Source organism: Schistocerca americana, chromosome 2 (genome assembly GCF_021461395.2).
Source record: "Schistocerca americana isolate TAMUIC-IGC-003095 chromosome 2, iqSchAmer2.1, whole genome shotgun sequence".
Taxonomy (NCBI): domain Eukaryota; kingdom Metazoa; phylum Arthropoda; class Insecta; order Orthoptera; family Acrididae; genus Schistocerca; species Schistocerca americana.
Genome location: NC_060120.1, coordinates 576,624,892 through 576,643,532, shown reverse-complemented (window position 1 = coordinate 576,643,532; position 18,641 = coordinate 576,624,892). Strand labels below are relative to the sequence as shown.

The window sequence follows — 18,641 nt, the reverse complement described above, 5'->3', positions numbered from 1 at the left end:
CTCTAATAACTATTGACTGCCCAAAGTGGACTGAGGTAGCCATCGTGTGTGTGTGAAGTGTGCTTGCAGAGAAATGCACACACGTTCACACAAACAAGCACGTCACACACACATGACCACTGCCATATGGCCAAAGTGGCCTGAGAGGATTGTTGTACGTGTGAGGTGTACTTGCTAGTGTGAATGTGTGTGCATTTCTCTTTTCTGAAGAAGGCTTTGGCTGAAAGCTAATATGTAACAGTCTTTTCATCATGGGTGTCTGCAGTTCAATGTGCCATCTTTACAGTAACTAGCAATCTATCCTTTTCATAATATTATTGTAGTACCTATTGGTAACATATGAAAATCTGTACACAAAAGAATTACAGACACATATGTGTCTAATATGAAAATATGTGCCAGACTGAGACTCAAACCTAGATTTCCCACTTATCACGAGCAGTCACCTGAACGCCTTTGGGACCAACTCGAACTTCCATATGTTACACAGAGTATATCCCTATTTATGTCCCTATGACATAGTCTCCTACATTGATCACTAAATACTTGCAGTTATACAGTACTTTGTATTCCCGCACTAGTGAGAATGAGATTGTGACAAATTGAGACCTGTGATTTTATTGTCTTTTGCCCACCTTGGCATGTAATATTTACTTGCAGGTAAAGTAAATATTACAGGCTGAGGTGGAGGAAACACAATAAAGTCACAGGTCTCAATTTGTCATAGTCTCATTCTCACTTGTATGGGAATACAGAGAATGTCTGCAAGCATTTATTGATGAATGTAGGAGACTGTGGCATTGAGATGTAGATTGTATGACATGTGGAAATTCAGGTCATTCCGGCATGCATGCACAGATTGCCTAACGGTTAAGGTGACCACTTGCGATAAGCAGGAAATCCAGATTTGAATCCCTTTCTGCCACAAATTTTCACATGTTATCAATAGGTAGTATGCACATCTGTACCTAACACAGCTGAAGCCAAGTTATTCACCACTACCAAATTCTATTCTGATATTCAGTAAAATATTGTTTACATAAATGTATGTCATTAGTATGATTGTCAGATGTTGAGTGGTTCAATTTCCAACAGTTTTGGACTATTTGAAACAGATAAGAACCAGTTGAACTTCATTTTCCAGTTATTGAAAGGATTCAAATCAGTGATAATGCTTCAGATTCTAGAGGGTCTTAATTTGGGTTAATTTCCCCAATTTTAACTTTCTGCTTCCAGTCCTGCTGGCTTAGAAGAACATTACATATAATTGTAGAAATGATCTTTAGAAAAATAATGTGAGAAAGAAAGATGCTGTAATTATGTTCACTGGCTACAATAAATCTATGTAGTAAGTGCAACCTGACTAATCAGACTTAAATGGATTTGTCTCACCACTTGCACTTTTGTAATGAATTGTAAACACTAACAAGAATTAGGCAAATGTTTTCTTTATAATTATTGTTGAGTAGTCCTCCTAGGTGGATGTACAGTAGCCCTCAACTACCTCATTTGGTACTAAGAATGGAAAATCCAGGATGGAATGTAACAATATAATGAAAAGGATAGTTGCTACTCGCCAGTTAGCGGAGATGCTAAGTCGCAGAAAGACCTAACAAAACGACTGTTGGAAAGTTAGCTTTTGGCCAACAAGGTCTTTCTCAAAAGTAGACAACATACACACAATCCAGACTAGCACCAGCTGACAGTGTGGGGTCATGTGTGTGTGAGTTGCATTTGCGTGAGTGTGTGCGTGTGTGTGTATGTTGTGTACTTTTGACTAAGTCCTTGTTGGCCGAAACCTAACTTTTCGACAGTCTTCTTGTTGTGCCTTTCTGCAACCCAGCATCTTTGCTATTGGTGAGTAGAAACTATCCTTTTCATTATATTGTTACATTTAATTTGGTACTAAGTTGCACTGAGCTATAGCTCACTGCTCTCTGCGAAGTGTACTCCCCCCTATGGAAAACTTAAAAAAAATATTGAAGCTACGTTAGTAAGTGAAATAAAGAAAATAGTTAGCTTGGGAATCAGTGTAAATGCTGATTTATGGCAACACTTACCTTTCAAAACTAGTTGTTTAAAACAGTGTAATTTCATAGCTCAAGAGGATTCCATTCCTTTACAATGATTATACAAGCCAAAATGTTTTAAGATTTAGATCATTGCAATTATGGGTGTGTGTTCTTAAACTTCTTGACCTCGTTATACTTTTATGGTAATGGAGAGACGTTGGTGAAAAATATATAATAGAAGGAGTGAGTTGTAACAACTCATCATATAGTTGACATGTTGAGTCGTCATTAAATGCGTAAACAAGACTGAGAATTTGCAGGTGAATCCCCCTTCAGAGGCAGGAGAACACATATACACGCACACATACATCTGCATAGCTACAGTCAACTGGAGTACTGTAGCCACAAAGATTGTGTGTGTGTGTGTGTGTGTGTGTGTGTGTGTGTGTGTGTGTGTGTGTGTGTGTGTGTGTGTTCTATTAACTCTGAAAAAGGCGCCATACAAACTCTGTCTTGTTATTGCATTTATCAATGACTTGATGCCCCAACTAAATGGGACACTTATTTTTAATCCTTCCTTATACTATTGATCATTTAAATAACATAATATACATTATAGAAACCATAAGTATATCAATATTGTCAATGCACTGAAAATTTGGTGAAGTTACTTGACATGTTACCGACTGTGCAGGTACTGATTTTGGAGCAGATTCAGCAACTCAGTGGACCAGTATCACAGCAACTGCTGTCTTCCCACAAGCTTAAGCCAAAGGTTGCAGAAAGTCTAGAGGAACGCCGAAGAGCCATACAAGCAGCTGTTTCTCAGACAAGCTCCGATCAAACACTGCTAAGTACCTCGTGAGTGCTATATAGTTTCTTGCTCCCCTATACTTGTTACAGAAAACACGTTTCATTTAGTTCTGTGAAATGAGTGATTCTTTGAACAATTTTGTGTTTAGCATTGTAGAGATAATAAACACACAATTTCTAGAGATGATAAACACGTAATTTCTTTAATGTGTTGTAGATGTAAAAACTACGAAGTGCTGGCTAACAGAGAAGGAAGTATTTAAGACATTTTGTGGATTATAATCGGTGTGGTTTAATACAGTTGTTCAAAAAGGATTTGCACATCATGTAAAGATATAAACATTAGACATACCAGTTTAAGTGGAATTTGCTTAATATACTTTTTCATAAATTTGTTTTATTTGGTCTTTGATGCTTTTCAAGAGCAACTGCCAGTCTAACTTTTCTCGACCAAATTTGCTCAGTCAGGTTCTCTTTAAACATTTTCTTTAAACATTAGTGTTGTTAGAGGCTCACTCGGGGAGTCATTAACCAATTCTGTTTTTTAAATAGATAAATTAATTAATTAATTAATATTTATTTTTTCTACCAGTAGTGGAAAAAGTAGCTATATGAATTTTTTCATGCTTACTATCACTTTGATTCAGCCTCATTCATATAAAATGTTCCGATTTTGAAGCAAGTCATCTTTATCATTTCAGTTCTCATGTTAATACACTGTAGTACCAAAGAAGCTGGCATAGGCATCCATGTTCAAATACAGAGATACGTAAACAGGCAGAATACGAGGCTGAGGTCGGCAACGCCTTTATAAGACAACAAATGACTGGTGCAGTTGTTAGATCGGTTACTGCTGCTACAATGGCAGGTTATCAAGATTTAAGCGAGTTTGAACGTGGTATTATAGTTGGCGCACGAGCGGTGGAACACAGCATCTCCGACATAGCAATGAAGTAGGGATTTTCCCACGCGACCATTTCACAAATGTACTGCGAATGTCGGGAATCCAGTAAAATGTCAAATCTGTGACATCACTGTGGATGGAAAAGGACCAACAATGACTGAAGAGGATCATTCAACATGACACAAGTGCAACCTTCCCACAAATTGCCACAGATTTCAATGCTAGGGCATCAACAAGTGTCAGCGTGCGAACCATTCAACAAAACATCATCAATATCGGCTTTTGGAGTTGGAGGCCCCCTCATGTACCCTTGATGACTGCACAACACAAAGCTTTATGCTTCATTTGGGCCCGTCAACGTCAACAATGGACTGTTGATGACTGGAAACATGTTGTCTAGTCGGAAGAGTCTCGTTTCCGATTGTATAAAGCGGATGGACATCTACGAGTATGGAGATGACCTCTTGAATCCATGGTCCCTACATTTCAGCAGGGAACTGTTCAAACTGGTGGAGGCTCTGTAATGGTGTGGGGGATATACAGTTGGAGTGATATGGGACCCCTGAAACGTCTAGATATGACTCTGTGACAGGTAATTAGTACGTAAGCATCCTGTCTTATCACCTGCATCCATTCATGTCCATTGTGAATAGCCATGGAATTTACAGCAGGTCAATGTGACACCCCCACACGTCCAGAATTGCAACAGAGTAGCTCCAGGAACACCCTTCTGAGTTTAAACGCTTCCACTGGCCACCAAACTCCCCAGACATGACCATTATTGGGCATATCTGGGGTGCCTTGCAATGTACTGTTCAGAAGAGATCTCTACCCCCTCGTACTCTTAAAGATTTATGCACTGCCCTGCAGGATTCAGGTATCAGTTCCCTCCAGCACTACTTCAGACGTTAATAGAGTCCATGCAATGACATGTTGCAGCAGTTTTGCGTGCTTTTGGGGGCCCTACACTATATTAGGCAGGTGTGCCAGTTTCTTTGGCTCTTCAGTGTATATTCACTTTCTTTTTTACTTATTACAAATATTTATCTAATTTAGCATTTTATACTCTGAGATTGAAAGTTCTCAAACATATCATTGAGTATTTCCAGTTCTTGCAGATCGTTCTAGATCATATTTCAAAAGCATCAGAGTTCCAATTCTAAAATATATATAAAAAAAAAAGAAAATTACAAACATTCCTATAACATTTAAGAAATGCAAGAACATCCTTAGATTAATTTCCAGAACATTTGGAAACAGTATATGTATTTTCTGAAATTTACATATTTTCAAATAGTTCTTCACTTCAGTATTTTTACAAAAAAAAAAAAAAATACATGCTCACCTTTTAAATCGTGTAAGAGTGGAAGGGAGAACTTTGATTTTTAACTACTTCTCACCCTCACAACTTACCCAACATCCAAATACTACTTTATTATTAGATATATCAACTGAATACAACATGAAAACATAAAAGTTAACTGATACATAGATACATTACCTGACAAAAATGTCAAGCATGCGGAAGACATGGTTGAATGTCTGTGAAACTTTGTACACATCCACACCATCAGTGGGTATGTATATGACGAGTTGCAGTTCTCTGTAACAGGTAGAAATAACCGCAAGAGTGCTCTAGTGTTGTACATCACAACTCAGACGGCAGTGTTTGGTATGGTGCCCTCCTCAGGGGCTCAGCATTCATTTGCTGAGTATGGGCTTGGTGACCCTGGGGTTCCTGAGCTGGGGACTGGTCAGTGCCACCAGTCTCCTGTCACCGTAATCTCTGGGCATGCTTCAGCGACCACTGTGAGGCTTGGCAGTGGAACATTGTGTGTCTCAGGGAACGGGGATCTTGGCTTGACCGCGTGTGGCTGTTGAGGTGGAACAGTCATCAGTGGGCAACTTCTGGAGAACCTGCTGCAGCTCAGTTGTATAAGGCTTACTTGGGCACGTGGGGCTCTGTCTTAAGTGGACCCTTATTTCCCTAGCTGCTTGTGGGACCGAAGTGGATCCTCTGAAATCTTCTTTTCCTCCTCCCAGTGGGATGGTTAGGCCGCTGGAAGGTACTAACACCCCAATTAATAAGAGGGCTTAGCCAGCCCTGCGATGCGAGAGTAAGGCAGCACACAACAGTAAAGAGTAACAGAACACAGGCTAGTAATCAGAATGTGTTATTAATAATAAAAAGGAAAGAAGGTAGTTTCAAGGTCTTGCCTTTTTACATCTAGAAGGGCTTAGAAGGAATTGCCGGGACTTTAAAATCTGTAAAGCGGTTACAAAATGGGACGGTGTTGGTTTAAACATATGGTTCCCAACAAGCTGTTAACCTACAGAGTGCTAAGTGCCTGCGCAAATATGCCATCAATTCAGAGCTCCACAGCTCTGAACTTCAGCAAAGGTGTTAAATCACTTAGGGACCTCATTGATGAACCACTCGAAGAACTGAAGAGTGAGTGGGCTCCAGAGGGAATTGCGGATGTTCAGAACATTATGAAAATGGTGGATGGAAATCTGGTGAAATCTGACTCCTCCGTTCTTACCTTCAACACCCACAAACTCCCAGATCACATCAAGCAGGCTTTCTTCGCCTAAACATACGGCCGTATGTCCCAAACCCAATGGGCTGTTTTAAATGCCAGCTTTTTTTGCATACAGCCCTCGGGTGTAAAGGAGAAGTGACATGTGGCAACTATGGTAAGGCCACTCATGAAGGAGTTGGTTGCTTGTTTCCAGCTAATTGTATCAATTGCTCTGGACAAACTCTGTTTGGAGTAGGGATTGCAGTATCTTTCTAGAGGAATGCAAGGTACAGGAAATAAAAACAACTAAGTGTATCTCCTGTGGTGAGGCCAAAAACATTTAAAAGTCCATACAGGCTTTCATGTTTGCTACGTCTTTTGCGACCATTCTTCAGAAGCCTATTCGGAAATCTGATGCCTCTATGCAAACGGAGGTGGTGAGTGATGGCACAAACACTTGCACATGTCAGTGCACTTGCAAGGCAGCAAATGTTCCAACACCTGTAGCCCCCCCCCCCCTCCCCCCAACAACAGCACAACAGCAGACAAAGGTGCAGTGGCCAACTCGAGTGAGCCCCAGGCACTACCTGAGCCTGTTCAGTAGCCCAGGACAGCCATTGCCACTCCTCCTCCGGCTCAAGCAAAGCCCACAAAACTGCGAAAAGCTACTGTAAAGCAGCAACAGCAAGTGAAGTCAAGTGGTAAACCATCCAACCATGTCGATCTGATTCTACAAGATGCTTCATCTGACTCTTCCCCAGAGCTGATGGAATTTGAGGGATGTGTGGGGCAATCTCGACCCAAACTGCCCCTCCACCTGCTCCAGTTTCCACACCCCAGTGGAGAGAAAGGATGAACATGCTACCCCCGTGATAGAGGGTTCCCATACTTCAATGGAATTTGCAGGGGTTCAGGACGCATGTGGAGAAACTTTGTCTACTATCTCAGGGTAGACCACTGTGTCTGTCTCTCCAGGACACTCTTTTTCATCAGTCATACACCCCTGAGCTTTGGGGCTATGTCCTCCACAAGAGGACGACCTGAGTGGAAGAGAGAGAGAGAGAGAGAGAGAGAGAGAGAGAGAGAGAGAGAGAGAGACCACGAAATCACAAGCAGTTGCCATATCAGTGCACTTGCGTCATCTATTGACAATATGTTACCTTTATATGCTGCCACATGATGGGCTTGACAAAGAGGCTCTCAATAACCATCTTACACAGCTCCCCCACCCCGTCATCCTCTGGGGTGATTTAAATGCACACAATGTACTCTGGGGCTCTGCAACTACCTGTCCCCGAGGGAGAGCAGTTGAGAGGCTTCTTACATCATCATGTGCGAATCTGCTAAATAGGGGACAGAGCACGCACTTTTACACTGCAACTGGGTCATTCTCTGCCATTGATCTCTTGCTTTGCTCAACAGCCCCCCCACCCCCTGCGGGCCTGGGGGTTAGTATGGTCCCCTGCAGGGTTTGACCTCCATCAATCAAAATTTTCCTGAAGGGCAAGCCAGTTGGGGAGGGTGCCTTACATGGTGCATCAGGTCCATTTTGCCTTGAGATCTTTACCTCACTTTTTCGTCGAGGCATTGCGGTCTCACTCATCCTCCATCTCTTGGACGAGGGCACTTTCCTGGGTGCGTTTTCCTCTACCCACTATGCAGTATCGTTTTCTGCGCAGGCAATGACCATGGAATTCTTTGCACCTCATATCCAGCATGGTAGTCAGTCCGTTGTGGTGGGGCCGCCATGTACCCTGTTGGTTGTAGCCCCCTGACTACACAGGGATCACTCTGCTGATGCCTGCACCATTAACTCCCCATGTATGCCAAGGAGTAGATGCCCATTGCCCTGGGGCATTGGAACTAGCGACAGTGGCCATCCTGCCAGGTGGCCTTTGCTGCAGCTGGATGGTGCCCGTGGAGAGGGCTCCTGGTCAGGATGGTGCCCGTGGAAAGGGCTCCTGGTCAGAGTGGGTAGCATCAGCCAGATGATGCGTGATGAAGCATACCATGTCTTCACTTGCTGGTGATCAAATTCCAGTAGTCTCTAAGTGTTCCAGGCCTCAGTACAGTGCAAGGAAGTATGATCCTAAATTGTTCCCCTCCCTGGCCACACCATGGGAGGAACGCCAGGCTAAGGATGGCACCGAACCTTATTCGCCCCGGTACCTTGTGTGTGTGAGAGCTGCTGGGGACTCCTTTGTCTCAATGAAGCCTCAGTTTTTTTGTAGAGCATTTAGAGGACAAGTAGTATGCACAGTGTGAATATCTGGTCAGTTGACCTATTTCTTCAAAAGCCACTCTGATAGTCTCCAACTCTCTTTTCCACATATGGAGTAAGACGGCTGGTTGGAATCTTGGAGAAAACTTTATATGTAGTATTTAGTAGGGAGATTCCTCCATAGTTCTGGCAGTTTAATTTATCTCCTTTTTTATGTATGGGGGACATTATAGCTGTTTTCCACTCATTAGGCATTCCGTCCTCTTGCCAGATATTCAGTATTATTTTATGAATTGTTTTCCACAGCGTTTCCCCACCATATTTGAGAAGTTCGGCCTGGATCTGATCTTATTGTTTTTTAAGGTCCTAATGGCTTGCATCACTTCATCCAGTGTAAATTCTGGTGTTAAGACCTCTGGTCCATAGTAAGTTAGTTCCACCAGTTCCTCTCATTCTAACCCTTCTACTTCTGGGTTCAGTAACTCTTGGAAGTATTCTGCCCACCTGTCAAATATTTTATTACTCTCCCCTATAAAATCGCCTTCTTTGTTCCTACACATATTTGTCCTGGCTTGGAACCCAGTCTTTCCTTCTTTAATCTTTTGGTACATTTCGCGACTTTGCTTCTCTTCTAGCTGTTCAATTTCTTCCAGTTTTTTTCTTTTCTAGTGCTCTTTTCTTCTGTCTGCAGACCCTCTTCACTTCACGCCACTTTTTATTATATTCATTCAGATTTGCTAGAGTTCTTCTCTGCAATAATTTCATTCGTGCTATATTACATTCCTCAATTCTTCTCATACATTCTTCGTCAAACCAATCTTCCTTCCTTTGAGCCTGTTCATGTCCTAAAACCTCTCCAGCTGCCTCTAGGATTGCAGTCTTACATCGTTTCCACATTACTTCTACATATTCATTTGATGTGTCAGTCTCATTCTTAATGCTCTCTTCTGTTTTCGTCTGGTATGCTCTCCGTATTTCTTCTAACTTCAGTTTCTTAATGTCAAACCTCTTTTGTTTGTGGTCTTTTTGTATACTCAATAGTGAGATCCTTTGCCTATATTTAATTCCCACTAGATGGTGGTCTGAATTGCAGTCAGCTCCACGTCGGGTCCTAACATTCATTATGTCCGACAGAGCATGTAAGAGGATTTTTGATGGCAAGGCTGGAGGCAGGTGGCGGAGGAGACGCCCCAGAAAGAGATGGGTGGATAGAGTTGAAGAAGGCATGAAAAAGCTGGGTGTCAGAGGATGGAGATGGAAAGCCATGGATTGGATAGAATGGCAGGATATTGTGATGCAGGCCAAGGCCCTTCACGGGCTGTAGAGCTGAGGAGTAAGTAAGTAAGTATTTAGATGACAAGTATGGGGAGTTGGAGGGCTTATCCAAAATGCGGTCAGAGTCAGTCTTGATAAAAATGGCATCCTCTGCCCAGTCACGGGCATTACTTGCTTGTGGCAAGTCTTTTGCAGTCCGATGATGAGCTGCACACCATTACATCCAGCGCGTCCGTTGGGGTCCGAGGGATAATCAGGTTGCCACTGGTGCCTTCTTCTTGGCCTTTGAGCGTGACACATTACACGAGAAGGTTAAGGTGATCATCTACCGCTGTGATGTCAAGCCATATATCCCTCCCCCAATGCGGTGCTTCAAGTGCTGGAAATTCGGCCGTATGTATTCCCACTGTACCTCCTGCATCACATGTCAAGATTGTGGACGTCCATCCCACCCCAATACTCCATGTGCCCCGCCTTCCATCTGTGTCAACTGCGGAGAGCATCATTCCCCTTGCTCACCAGACTGCAGGATTTTACAGTGAGAAAGGAAAATTATGGAATACAAGACCCTGGACCGACTGACCTACACTGAGGCTAAGAGGAAATTTGAGCGCCTACATCCTGTGGCTATGACCTCCTCTTATGCCGCCACTACGAGAACAGTACACGAGTTCCAGTCGGCTCTCGAAGCCGGAAGACTACACCTGCCCCCTTGATGGTGGGGGGCACTTCCCTCCCTGTTGCTCCCTCACCACCTATCTTGGGAGCACTGTCCCCCCAACCATCTGGGATACCAGTCCCCACTTCTCTGCCGGAGAAGTGTAAGTCTTCTTCGGCTCCTCTCACCAGGAATAGGTCCGTTGGATCACTCCCTTCCCAGGTTTCTGCTAGTGGGAAAGATGACACACACCAGTGGCTGAAGTGCCCAAAAGCAGCTGGTCATAGGGCTTAACGATCGTCCTCTGTCCTGGAGACGGAATCAGTGACGCCCTCCCAGCCAGAGAAACCCAAGGATCAGCAAGAGAAATCCAGAAAGAAGACCCCCCCAAAACCAATGGAATTGTGGTGGCACCCTCACCACCGCTGCCTACAAGCTCTGCGTCCGAGGATGAGGTGAAGATCGTGGCATCTGCTGAGGACCTAGATCTCACCAGACCCTCAGACACAATGGATGTAGCCTGTTCAGGAAATAAGTCGGTGGCAGCAGGTGACCCTGAGGTGTAGACTGCCTCATTGAGTGTTTCATGCCTTCCCAATCTGACGATCACGTCATCCTCCAGTGGAATTGCGGTGGTTTTTTCCACCACCTGGCTGAGCTATGGCTTTACACCTGCTTTCTGCATTGCCCTCCAGGAAACCTGTTTCCTGGCAATGCGGACACCGGTCCTTCGCAGCTACAGGGGATATTACAATAACTGTAGCGATTGTAATAGCGTCAGGTGGAGTTTGCGTTTATGTCCTGAACTCTGTATGTAGTGAACTTGTGCCCCTTCAAACTCTTCTTGAAGCTGTGGCTGTCAGGATATGAACGATGCAGGAAACAACTGTCTGCAACGTATATCTCCCTCCAGATGGTGCGGTACCCCTGAATGCGTTGGCTGCACTGATACATCAACTCCCTAAACCCTTCCTACTTTTGGGAGGTTTTAATGCCCATAACCCCATGTGGGGTAGCACCATGCTTACTGGCCGTGGCAGAGATGTCGAAAATTTACTGTCACAGCTCGACCTCTGCCTCTTAAATACTGGGGCCGCCACACATTTCATTGTGGCTTATGGTAGTTACACAGCCATTGATTTATCAATTTGCAGGCCAGGACTTCTCCCATCTATCCAGTGGAGAGCACGTGATGACCTGTGTGGTAGTGACCACTTCCCCATCTTCCTGTCACACCCCTGGCGTCGTGCCCATGGATGTCTACTCAGATGGGCTTTAAACAAGGCAGACTGAGTAGCCTTCACCTCTGCTGTCACCGTTGAACCTCCCACACATGGTGTCAATGATGTTGTGATTGAGCGGGTCACTACAACAATCGTTTCTGTGGCGAAAAATGCGATTCCTCGTTCTCTAGGGTGCTCCCAGCAAAAGACAGTCCCATGGTGGTTGCCGGAAGTCACTGAGGCAATTAAAGAGTGTTGGGAGAGGTATGTGTCGACTACTGAGTGCCATATGTCACCTTCCAAAGGGTGGACGAAGATCAGATGTCCTTTTGGGTACCAGACTTCAACGGGTGTACCTGGCGTTAACATCAATGGCATGCTCTCTACAAATGCAGGCACGATTGCCAAGCACTTCACTGAGCACTATGCTCGAGCTTGTGTGTCGGAGAACTACCCCCCAGCCGTTCGCACCCTCAAACGGCAGATGGAAAGGAAAGTCCTCTCGTTCACTACATACCATAGTGAACCCTATAATGCCCCCTTTACAGAGTGAGGGCTCCTTAACACCCTTGCACATTACCCTAGCACTGCTCCTCGGCCGGATCAGATCCACAGTCAGATGATTCAACATCTCTCATCTGACTATAAGCGATATCTCCTCATCATCTTCAACTGGTCTCGTGCAATGGTGTCTTTCCATCACAATGGCGAGGAGCACCATCATTCCGGTGCTAAAACCCAGTAAAAATCCACTTGATGTGAATAGCTATCGGCCCATCAGCCTCACCAACTTTCTCTATAAGCTGCTGGAACATTTGGTGTGTCAGCAGTTGGGTTGGGTTCTGGAGTCACTTGGCGTACTGGCTCCACGTCAGGGTGGCCTCTGCCAGGGTCGATCTACTACTGATAATCTTATGTCCCTCAAGTCTGCCATCTGAATAGCCTTTTCCAGATGCCAACACCTGGTTGCCGTCTTTTTTGACTTATGTGAAGCACATGACATGACCTGGCGACATCGTATCCTTGCTACATTGTATGAGTGGGATCTCTGGGGCCCACTCCCGATTTTTATCTGAAACTTCCTGTTTTTCCGTACTTTCCGTGTCCAAGTTGGTGCCTCCCATAGTTCCACCCGTATTCAGGAGAATGGTGTTCCGCAGGGCTCTGTATTGAGTGTATCTCTATTTTTAGTGGCCATCAACAGCCTAGCAGCAGCTGTAGGGCCGTCAGTCTCCCCTTCTCTGTATGCGGATGACTTCTGCATTTTGTATTGCTCCTCCGGTACTGGTGTTGCTGAGCGGCACCTACAGGGAGCCATTCACAGGGCTTCCAGTTTTCAGCCGCAAAGTTAGGTGTGTCATCCACTTCTGTCGGCATTGTACCATTCATCCGGAAACATAACTTTATCTTAATGACGATCCACTCTATGTAGTGGAGACATATTGATTCTTAGGACTAGTTTTTGACGCCCGGTTGACTTGGTTGCCTCACCTTCGTCAGCTTAAGCGGAAGTGCTGGCGGCACCTCAGTGCCCTCCGCTGCCTGAGCAACACCAACTGGGGTGCAGATCGCTCGACACTGCTGCAGCTCTACAGAGCCCTCGTTCAATCTTAGCCTTGACTATGGGAGTCTAGTTTACGGTTCATCGGCACCCTCAACGTTTCGTTTACAGTTCGGCGGCACCCTCAGCGTTGCATTTACTTGACCCACTGCACCACTGTGGCATTCACCTAGCGATGGGATCTTTTAGAATGAGTCTGGTGACCAGTGCCCTGGAGGAGGCCAGAGTCCCTCCATTGCCAATCCGACATGCTACAACTGCTAGCCAGGTTGTAGCCAGGTATGTTGCACACATTCTTAGTTCTCCTGAGCATCGGAATTAACGTCTCCTTTTCCCACTTGTGGCAGTTCATCTCCCGCATCAGGGCTGATGATTGCAGTTTGTGTGGGATCCCTTCTCTCCGAACTGGAGTCCTTCTCTTTACCACCTCTACTTGAGGTCCATTCATGTACACCTCCATCGAAGCTTTGTTTGGATCTTTTGCATGGCCCTAAGGACTCTGTTAACCCCACTGCTTTCTGCTGTTACTTCCTCTCGATTCTTGACATGTTCTGGGGCCCTGAAGTTGTTTACACAGATGGCTCGATGGCTGATAGTAATGTTGGTTTCTTCTACGTCCACAGAGGCCCTGTTGAACTGCATTCCTTGCAAGAAGTCGGCAGTGTTTTCACTGCAGAGCTGGCGGCCATATCTCGTGCTCTTGAGCACATCCGCTCATGCCCTGGCGAGTCATTTCTCCTGTGTACTGACTCCTTGAGGAGCCTACAAGCTATCGACCAGTGCTACCCTCGCCATCCTTCGGTAGCGTCCATTCAGGAGCCCATCTATGCTCTGGAATGGTCCTGTCATTCAGTGGTGTTTGTGTGGTCCTCAGAACACATCAGGATCCCAGGCAATGAGCTTACTGACAGGCTGGCCAAACAGGCTACATGGAAATCACTCCTGGAGATCGGCGTCTCTGAAACTGACCTGCCTTCTGTCTTATGCCGCATGGTTTTTCAGCTTTGGGAGGCGGAGTGGCATAACAGCATGCACAACAAACTGTGTGTCATTAAGGAGACAGCGGATGTGTGGAAGTCTTCCCTGCGGGCTTCTCGCAGCTAGCCCAGTGTCGCTGTGGCTCCCAAATGACAGTCATACATCTCTTCCTGGACTGCCAACTTTTAGCCACTTTGCGGCAGACTTTTAACTTTCCCAGCACCCTACCTTAGGTGTTGGACGATAGTGCCTCAACGGCAGCTTTAGTTTTACGTTTTATTCGTGGGGGTGGGTTTTTTCATTTGATCTGAGTTTTAGCGCATGTCCTTTGTCCCTCTGTATCCTCTGCCCTAGGACTTTTAGGATGGAGGTTTTAATGTGTTGCAGAGTGGCTGGCTTCTCCTTTTTTTATTCTCATGGTCAGCCAGCCATGTTAATCTGCTTTCTTGCTTTTAATCTCCTCTTCCTGCTTCTTGCGTCTCTGTGGCTTTCTTGTCCTGTCGTGTCCATTGTAGTGTTTGTTGTCCTCCTGTCATTCTTCTGGTTCTTTCTTTCTCCTGTTACTGTGCTGTGGGTCTTCTTTGTTTTCTTCTTTCCCTTGAGTAATTGTTCTACTGGGAACAAGGGACCGATGACATTGCAGCTTGGTCCCTTCCCCCTTCCCCCCTTTAAATCATCCAACCAACCAGCCCTTGCTCACATGGCTCAATGGTAAGTGGTCGCTGACTTGCATGGCAGTGATCACTTCCCCATCTGGATTCACTTGCCAGGTGGGGTGGAACCCAACAGGAAGCCACTGCGATGGGTATTCCGTAGAGCAGATTGGACACTTTACAGGCAGCTAGCCCAGTTTGAACACTGTGCTGATGTTGAGGAATGGGTGGATCATATTACCAAAATGATCCATCACGCTGCTGCAGCATCCATTCCACAGTCCATGGGATAACAGGAGAGGCACCTTGTCCCTTGGTGGAGTGACAAATCTCACCCTGCCCTGCAATCAGGACTAGGTGTGCAGCTCTGCGTAGGTTCAAGTGTTGGCCAGCTGCGGAGAATATTGCAGCCATACGTGTGGCGAGGGCAAACTGTCGCCGGATTATTTGAGAGAGCAAGAAGAGGTCATGGCAACACCATTACTCGTTCCACAAAGAGTTCTGTTGTATGGGAGGCCATCAGGCGAATTTCAAGTAGACGTGGGGGGTGCCCCATGGCTACTGTAATTGGAAACGGAACTCTCCAAACCAGTCCAGAAGACATTGCCCAGATGATCGCAGCCTATTTTGCCACAGTTACTGCAACCGACAATCAGGATCAAGCTTTCTAGCATCATAGAGCAGTTACTGAAAGGAGCAGTTTGGATTTCCGGTCCGCCTCTGACAAAGATTACAACTGCCCATTCTCCATGTGGGAGCTGGATTCAGCATTGTCTGTGGCTCGTGGCACATCCCCTGGTCACAACAAAATCCATTATATTATGCTGTGACACCTCGCCAACCGAAACAGAGAGACCCTCCTTGCACTTTGTAATGCCATTTGGGCATCAGGTCACTATCCTGATTCGTGGGGTGAGGCCATTATGATTCCTCTTTTAAACCCTGGATAAGGACCATACGCGCCTGAGTAGTTATCGCAGTGTTGCCCTCACAAGCTGCCTGGGAAAGACCTTTGAGCAGATGGTCAACTGCCGCCTGGTCTGGATGTTAGAATTCAGGCAACTCCTTAGTTGCTTTCAGTGTGGGTTCAGGAGGTATCGCTCCACCTTTTATAATCCGGCCCTTCTGGAGGTGGCTATACAACAGGATTTCCTGCACCAGCATCACCTTTTAGGTATATTTTTTGACATTGAGAAGGCCTACGGTACTACTTGGAGGCATCTTATCCTCGAGCAGCATCACGACTGGGGTTTTTGTGATTGTCTTCCCATTTTTATTCAGTTCTTTCTCTCGCCACGGTATTTTTGATACTGCATTGGTTACGTCCTATCTGATCGCTTTTAACAGAAGAACAGTGTCCCTCAAGTTAGTGTTTTAAGTGTGACTGTCTTTGCTATAGCTATTACTAGTATTATTTCAGCAGTGCAAAGTCCTGTCCAGTGTTCTTTGTTTGTGGATGACTTCTCTGTGTTTTTAACCTCTTCCAGCCTTGCCACGACAACACATGAGTTGCAACTAACTTTTTGATGTTTGGATGAATGGGTGCAGAAGAGTGGTTTTAAGTTTTCAACCGAGGAGTCTGTGTGTGTTCTCTTTAACTGTTGTTGTTCCATTTTAAACTTTCTCGAGTTGAGGATGAGGGGCACTGTTTTTAATTTTACAGGCACAGTAAGGTTTCTGGGCCTTATATTTGACAGCAAACGTACATGTTTTCCACATCTCGAGGACCTGAAGAAATGCTCACTTAAGGCTGTCAGTATTTTAAAATGTTTTAATGACACTACATGGGGAGCAGACAGGACGACAGGACTTGTCTGCTTCAATTTTATGGGCCATTTGTGCAATCTCAATTCGATAATGGGTGCACGTTGTATGGGTCTGCCAGACCTTCTTATTTGAAAATGTTGGACGTGGTGCATCATGAAGGCATTCGGCTGGCCACTGGGGCGTTCAGAACAAGTTCCATACCAAGCCTCTGTGCAGAGGCTGGTGAACCGCCACTTCACATCAGGGGACGACTTCTTCTGGTGCGTGAGATATATAAAACCCTGTCCACACCATACACACCTGCGTACCATACCGTTGCTCGGCTTCCACTAGCACGGCTTTTTCATACCCGGCAACGTGCAATGAGGCCCTATGGGATTCACGCACAGGATTGCCTTTTAGAGATGGGCATGGCTAGTCATAATGTTTTACCTGGTCTTAATGTTTTATGTTGAGGTTGAAGCAGATTTCCACCTTGGCTCCTCCAGAGACCCAGACTTATTTTAGATCCAACTAATTTTAAGAAGGATAGTACACCAGATTTTACCTACCAATCTCTGTTTTTTAACATTTTAAATATGCATCACGATTTCACGGTCATCTATACTGATGGCTTCAAACAAGGGGATTCCCTAGGCTGCTCTGTAGTGTTATCAGACCATGTCACCAGGATTCGCCTTCCTGCCCAGTGTACCGTTTTTGCAGCAGAGCTCCACACGATCCTGAAGGCACTGGAGCAGATGCGTCATCTTCCGGGCAAATGTTTTCTCATCTGCTCCGATTCTCTTAGTGCCTTACAATCATTGCAGAACCTGTACCCAGCTGAGGAGTTGGTCCGGCCCACATTTGACCAACTGTACTTGCTCCACAGGTGGAGTAAGTAGGTGTCATTCTGATGGGTGCTTGGTCATGTAGGGATATGGGGAAACGAACAGACCAATTGGGCTGCCAAGGAGCCCTGCATAGGACAGGATGTGACACAGTGTCCTATTCCCTCGCAATATGGTTTCTGTCCTACACAGGAAGTGCATGCAGTTGCGGGAGGAGGAATGGCTGGCAGTGACAGTCAATAAGCTGCAGTTGGTGAAGTCAACAACCTGGCCACGGCGTTCCTTCTGCCAGTTGCTCAGGTGGGATGAAGTCATACTCACTCGTCTTAGAATTGGACACTGTCCTTTCACACAAACCTTTCTATTACGGGATCCCCCCTTTTGTGATGCCTGTGGTGTGTACATCTCTGTTCGCCACATTTTAACAGAGTGCATTTTATACCGTGATGCATGGGCAGCAGCAAAAATTGGTGGGGGGTCTGCCCTCTATTTTGGCTGATGATGAGATGAGTGTAATTAAGGTTTTAAAGTTTTGCGATGTGTCTGGACTCTGGCCTAAATTTTTAGGCTGGAGGTCTTAGTGTGTTGCACAGTGGCTGGTGCCTCCTTTTTTTCCTTGCGGTCCGCCAGCCACATCCAACTGCTCTATTGTTTATCTCCTTCTACCACTTTCCTCCTGTGTCATTCATGTTTTACTACCGATGCCATACTTCATCCCCTGCTTTGGTTTGGGTCCGCATAGTTTTCCACCCTTTGTTATATGTGTTTTACTTGTAGTTTTATCTTTGTGTACTGGGTATTTTACTGACACTCGTCTCAATCCTTTTTTGCGCGGGCGTTAAAGACCTTGCTGTCAGGCGCCCTTAATACCATCTCGATCCATCCATCCATCCATCCACTGGTGTGGTACCAGGCCCAAGAAGCGTAGACTGCTGATCAGTGGCATTATACTGTGTCCAACAACGAAACAAACTTGTGCACTACCCGAACGTCGATCGTCACTGCGTATGGTGGCGCCCTGGGGGGAGATTCCATTCTTGCATTATACTGGAGAGGCACAGCAACTTCATGGTGTGGGGAGCCGTTATGTATGATTTCAAGTCATTGAGGTAACTCTTGATGGCACAACATTACATCACTGATGTCCTGCGAACTGACATGTTACGTTGCATATTATGGTATATCTACTACACTCATTTCACCCTATTCTTAATACATAAATGC

At 45.4% G+C, this 18,641-nt stretch overlaps 1 protein-coding gene across 1 annotated transcript in view; it reads left to right on the top strand.

Moving 5' to 3' along the window:
• The window catches only part of LOC124591202 (TATA-binding protein-associated factor 172), a 294,467-nt gene that overhangs the window by 77,281 nt on the left and 198,545 nt on the right, over window positions 1-18,641 (top strand). The window contains exon 16 of the mRNA XM_047131715.1: window positions 2,707-2,873. Within this exon, the coding sequence (XP_046987671.1) occupies window positions 2,707-2,873 (167 nt within the window). The remainder of the gene's footprint in view (window positions 1-2,706; window positions 2,874-18,641) is intronic.